Source organism: Boleophthalmus pectinirostris, unplaced genomic scaffold (genome assembly GCF_026225935.1).
Source record: "Boleophthalmus pectinirostris isolate CB_2022bp ecotype Guang Dong unplaced genomic scaffold, ASM2622593v1 HiC_scaffold_2, whole genome shotgun sequence".
NCBI classification, from domain to species: Eukaryota; Metazoa; Chordata; class Actinopteri; order Gobiiformes; family Gobiidae; genus Boleophthalmus; species Boleophthalmus pectinirostris.
This window is the reverse complement of record NW_026571152.1, coordinates 38,178,712-38,184,711: the sequence shown is the minus strand read 5'-3', so window position 1 is coordinate 38,184,711 and position 6,000 is coordinate 38,178,712. Positions and strand designations below refer to the sequence as shown.

The 6,000-nt window shown below is 44.1% G+C and overlaps 1 protein-coding gene across 1 annotated transcript in view; it reads left to right on the top strand.

Annotated features, from left to right (window-relative positions):
- The first annotated feature begins 237 nt into the window (after window positions 1–237).
- Window positions 238–6,000, top strand: part of tspan9a (tetraspanin 9a) — a 388,713-nt gene continuing 382,950 nt past the window's right edge. Inside the window, exon 1 of the mRNA XM_020941181.2 lies at window positions 238–612. Coding sequence (XP_020796840.1) covers window positions 238–612 — 375 coding nt within the window. The remainder of the gene's footprint in view (window positions 613–6,000) is intronic.

Here is a 6,000-nt window from a genome sequence, read left to right as displayed (position 1 = left end):
CATCTGGGTCTGCGAAGGAGGGCATGCTTCTCTTGGGACCAAACTGTATCGATTTTATTGGAGTTAAAGACCTCAGCCGGAGACGTACACCTCGCAGAGTTGCGCGAGTTCCACTTCCAGCGTCCATTCATTGGGATTTATTTTTGAGTTGAGCTGGAACACCGGTGTCCAGGGGGGAGCGATTGTGCACGCCGGTCATCTGCGAGACTATGTTAGAGCGTGCGCCAGCCTCAGAGCATGGAGAAGTCTAGCAGTGAGGAGTCAGCTATCCACAGGAGCCCTTCCATAGACAGTCGAGATTCAGATTTCCCACAAGCTTCCACCTCTGGCCGCCCGTTCGGTGGCCGGGGATTCACAGCCGGCGCTTTCTACGGCTCCACCGGACCGCGCAAAGCCACACCGACGCAACCGGGCCAGGCGGGTGCTAGTGCCGATAACGTTGGAGCGGACAAAACGAACAATAAATACAGCTCGCCGAAAGGAAGCAAGTACGTGGTGTTTTACCTGGATTTATCGTTTGTGTTCCTTCTAGAATTTAAGAAGTGCAACATGGCCAGAGGGTTCCTGTGCTGCCTGAAGTACCTGATGTTTGTCTTCAACCTCATCTTCTGGGTAAGTCCGATTTCTACTTCTTTTTGGTATTGATGGAGCTGTGTCATGTGAAGTCTGTATCTGATAGTGGCTGGAAAGTGGTTGTCAATAGGTTTGGAGAAGTCTGTTGCTTAGATTCTTTTAACTTTCTCGCATTGCACAAAATGGTTAGAGTTTCGTGAGATTTTCGTCTTGTTTTGATGTTGTCACCTCGTCGAAAACATACCTGGAGTTGTGTTTTGCTTTGTTTTAGTCACTTATAGTTGAGTAATCCTTTAGAATTAGTCTATTTACGTCTCCAAAGCTCAAAATGTTCGGCGAAGTTTACAAGTTAACAGCTACCTTGCACCTTTAAATCTGTAAAAACTGGACGATTCCAGGTCTAAAATGATCCAAATGGTTGTAGAGAAGATGTCGAAAGTGTAAAAACACAGTGGAGAACTTCCTGCGTTACTACCTGAGACGCAAACGTGGAAGAGCTCGCAGCGTTTTTGAGTTAAACGTATGAATGAAACTAAAAAAAAAAACACAACTCCAGGTCTGTTTGTGATGAGGAACCCTTTAAGGCAGAGTGCACTTCTTGTTCACGCGCTCATCTCCAAATGTGACATCAGATGCTATACCTGTCAAAGCTATTCCTGTGTGTTGGCATCCGCTGGCTGGCATGCTCCGGTTTGGCATTCTGAACGAGGATCGCGCACCGGGGCTGAGACGGGCCGTGTGTGCAGGATTTACAGTGGTGCTGAAGTTGAAATCTTAGAACGTAAGCGAGGTACTCTGCATGCGCTGCTGTGGTAGAATGTGATAGCGGGTTAGACCGGCGGGCGTTCGGGCTGGGAATCACGGGGGTCCCTCGTGGTTCGATACGATACTTAATACATGACTCGCGATAAGATATTATCACGATATGGTGATACTTTATAGAAAATACACATGATACTCTGTGAGGGTTTCTGCATATGGTGCTATGGTAGAATGTGATAGCAGGTTAGACTGATGGGCATTCATGCTGGGAATCTCTGGGGTCCCTCATGATTTGATAAGATACTCGATACATGACTCATGATTTGATATTATCACGATACAGCGATACTTTATATAAAATACACATGATACTCTGTGAGGGTTTGTGCATATGGTGCTATGGTAGAATGTGATAGCAGGTTAGACCGGCGGGCATTCAGGCTGGGAATCGCGGGGGTCCCTCGTGATTCAATACGATACTTACTACATGACTTGCGATACGATATTATCACGATATTGCGATACTTTATATAAAATACACATCATATTCTGTGCTGAAGATGAAATTTTAGAACGTAAGCGAGGGTCTCTGCATGCGCTGCTATGGTAGAATGTGATAGCGGGTTAGACCGGCGGGCGTTCGGGCTGGGAATCACGGGGGTCCCTCGTGATTCGATACGATACTTAATGCATGGCTCGCGATACGATATTATCACGATACGGCGATACTTTATCTAAAATACACTTGATACTCTGTGCTGAAGATGGAATTTTAGAATGTAAGTGAGGATTTCTGTATACAGTGCTAGGGTAGAATGTGATAGCAGGTTAGACTGGTGGGCATTTGAACTTGGAATCGCAGGGGTTCCTTGTAATTCAATATGGTACTCGATGCATGGCTTGCAATACGATACTATCATGATATGGCGATACTTTATATAAAATACACATGATACTCTGTGAGGGTTTCTGCATATGGTGCTATGGCAGAATGTGATAGCGGGTTAGACTGGTGGGCATTTGGGCTGGGAATTGCGGGAGTCTCTCGTAATTTGATATGATACTCGATACATAGCTCATGATATGATATTATCATGATATGGTGGTACTTGATATACTACATATGATATAAGGGTGTTTTTTTTTTAGAAATTGGATTGTGTAACTTTTTTTGCTGCAGAGTTTGTCAGATGTTTTGTTTTTTTCGTGGAGAGGTTATTGCTTTGTCTGGAATGTTCCACAGTATGGTATTAAGCCTTTCTAGCTTCACGGACACCAACCAAGACCAAGTTAGAGGTCAGATCTGCGGAGAAGCGGCCCCACTCTCAGTCAGAGTCAGTTTTTATTTGTATTTTTGAGCTATAAAACCACCTGTGCTTGAATCAATAAGGTGATCTACTTTATTCTTCATTTATTCAGTTTTATAGCTCTAAAATCCCTGCTTAATGTCATACTGTGGAAGGTGCACTTAGTAACTTTTCTGGTGGTGGGTCCGCCATCTGGTGTCTAGAATGTTCTTGTATAGTAGATATAGAGATACTTTTGTTATTTTAGTTGTTATACAAAAAGATTTGAGCTGTAGAAGATAGAATAAGTCACTCTTACGTCTTATTATTGGTTCATTCTGCTGTTTATTTGTTGTGGCTCAGGACTTTTAAGGATACTGTCTATTTAAAAAGGGTTTGCTGGGATTATCTTGCTTTATTTTCATCTTTAACTGCGGCATAAAGCAGTTTTAGTAATGTCATTTATCGCAATATTTGTCTGTAGCAACATATTGTATTTTTCTTCAAAATTTGTTAACGGCCTTGACAGTCTTAAAGGTGCACTGTGTTACGTTTCTGGTTGAAGGTCCGTCACCTGCTTCTGTCTGGAATGTTCCGCAGTATGGCATTAAACAGCTCTACCTTACATTTATTTAATTAGAGGTGGTTTTATAGCTTAAAAATGCTGAGCGGGGTCGCCTCTCCACAGATCTGACCTGTAACTTGGTCTGGTTTGGTCTCAGTGAAGACAGAAAGGTTTAATACATTAAATTAAAACATTTCAGACGAAGCATTAACATCTCCAAGGACGCTCCATCAGAAAATTTACACAATTTACCTCTAATTTGTGGGATGAAGTAGTTTTAATATTGTAATTTATCGCGATATTTCTCCGTACCAACATCTCTTTCTTCAAAATTTTCTTTTACAACAGGCCTAAGTATAGACTCTAAGATGTTTTTGGTTTCAATCTAATAATATCGTCTCCGAATGCAATGTTCCTTTCCATATTTAATTTACCCATAATTAGATAACACAGAGGAGCGGTGGCAGTGTGGGTGACAGTCTCGGCTCAGTAGTGCGTAGGCATTTTGGTAAAAGTGGGTATCCGTTGTATGTTTACAGGGCGGATTAAAGGGTTTATGGGTTATGGGGCCAAGCCTTTGTAGAGAGGCACTGGAGCGTGAAGCATAAAAACATCCCAACTCTGACGCTGGCCTCCAACACCAGGGCACCACACCAGGGCATCCACCGGGGCGCCAGGGTGAGGACCCGCTGGAAACTGGGCCACACCGAGAGATACAGAGGCGCAATTACACCGGGAAACAACCATAACCTCCATTTAAAAAAAAGGTTTACTTTTCAGCTGAAATAAAGAATCAGGAAAAGGTGAGTTTCATAGTTGACAAAAGTGGACTGGGAAAATCCGTGTATCATTCGTTCATTCGTTTTTCAATATAAAACCAAAAATAAGAAAACGAAAAAACAACAGTTTTCTTCGTTATTTGTCTCCAAAACCAAAATGAAAAAACGGATAATGATTCGTTTTTTCAGCGGAATCAGAGCGGAACTGAGACCGAGAACAGTGGTCCGAGCGGTTCCGTGTCATCGTCTCTGCGCTGGTTCCGTGCGGGGAAAGTGAGAATGCGTGTGTGGACTACAGGTCCGGACGGGCTGCTCCAGAACCGCGGCTGGTTGCGAGGTGGTGCAAAGCATCCAACTGACGCTTTCACACCAACGAAAACGAACCGAACTAAGAGCTTTTGGTTCAAATGGACCAGGTCCGGGATCAGACTGGGACCGGAGCGCTACTGAGACTGGGACCAGGCCGGGACCAGAGCGGGCCTGAGACCGAGACCGAGACAAGACCAGGACCAGACCGGGACCAGACCGGAGGCTCAGAGCTCACGGCAGGACTGGAGCGCGAAGCTGAGGCTTGGACCCCGCGGAGGCTCAGAGTCAAAGCTTGGAGTCCGCCCCAGTCCTGCTCTGGTCCCGCTCTGGTCCCGCTCTGGTACCACTCTAGTCCCGGTCTGGTCTCGTACCTGGATCAGTTCTGGTTCAGTCCGTACACGGTGCAAAAGTTCGGCATCGCAGTCACGGAAGTCACGTAAACGGGAAACGGCCGTTATCCGTTTTTTCCATTCTTCATTTAAACACAAAATCGAAGAGAACATTTTTTGTCCTACAAGGGAGAAATTCCTAGCCTGATTCATCAGCTGCTTTCATTTCGTGGAAACCGTCTGACCTAGCAGCGTTAGGATTTGTTCACTCGTCGGTAGGCAGGTGCTTTTTTTATTTAACCAGTTGCTGCTATTTGGTCGTGATGTTTGTCCTGCGCTGCTGACAGGGCTAGCTGGTATATTAACCTTTTCCCGAAGAAGGACAATAACGTCTTTCCCCTTGATAAAATTCACCAAACATTCTCTTTGTTCTGGCTTTAAATCCTCGATCTCAGGAATCGTTGCCAACACAGAATGTATGGCTTCGTCTACATCCATCTCGACGCTTTGTTTACTGTTGTGCTGTACCAAAAAAAAAAAAAAAAAAAAAAAAAGGACCCAGTCATGGCTTCACAGCTCTTCACTGATTGGTCGGTGTGCGGTCTACAACTTCCAAGGTTCTCGCAAACCGTCTAGTGTATTCCGATTCCTGACCTAGTTGCTGGACAGAAACGAAATTGAGTGGAGGCACTAGGTGGCGGCAACCCTGGCTAAGATCCTTTAGCCTTCCTCTTTAAATTTTTGGTCCAAATTTGTTTGCCAGTTGGTGAAGTTTTTCCAAATTTTGCATTTAAGTCTTGCTTCACAGTCTTGGGTGACTGTGTGCGAGCAGATTCCAAGACACAAACTCACTTCTCTTTGGGACTGAGCGGCTCAGCATGAAAACAGAATGAAAATAAAACATGAAATATAAAATCTTGATCTGTTTCTATACATTCTGTGAAAATGTTCGTGTTATTTCAACAAGAATTGCCAAAATTCTTGACCTGTGAAATAATGTCAGACTTTTTTCGGACATCCTGTATAATGAGTGGAGGAAGGAGTACTCGAGTTATTACTTAAAGCTGCACTGTGTAACCTTTCTAGTACAGGGTCAACCACTTGCTCGACTGCATGTTGTTTTTTCTCTGAGATGTTCTACTGCACATGTCAAACATAAGGCCCGGGGCTGGATCCGGCCCTCCAAGACCTTTAATGTGGCCCTCTGCTGATTTTCTAAAAAATATTTAATTATATTTTCTTTTAAAATATTGTATTTTCTGCGGTGCTTATCATAGCAGTGTCTCCAGCGTCTCTTACGTGGTCCCACCAGAGCAGCACAAATGAAGACTTGTCTCTTTCCAAAGCTCTTAAAGGACGATCGTTTTGACTGTTACCGTGACCCTCATCAGAAAAAT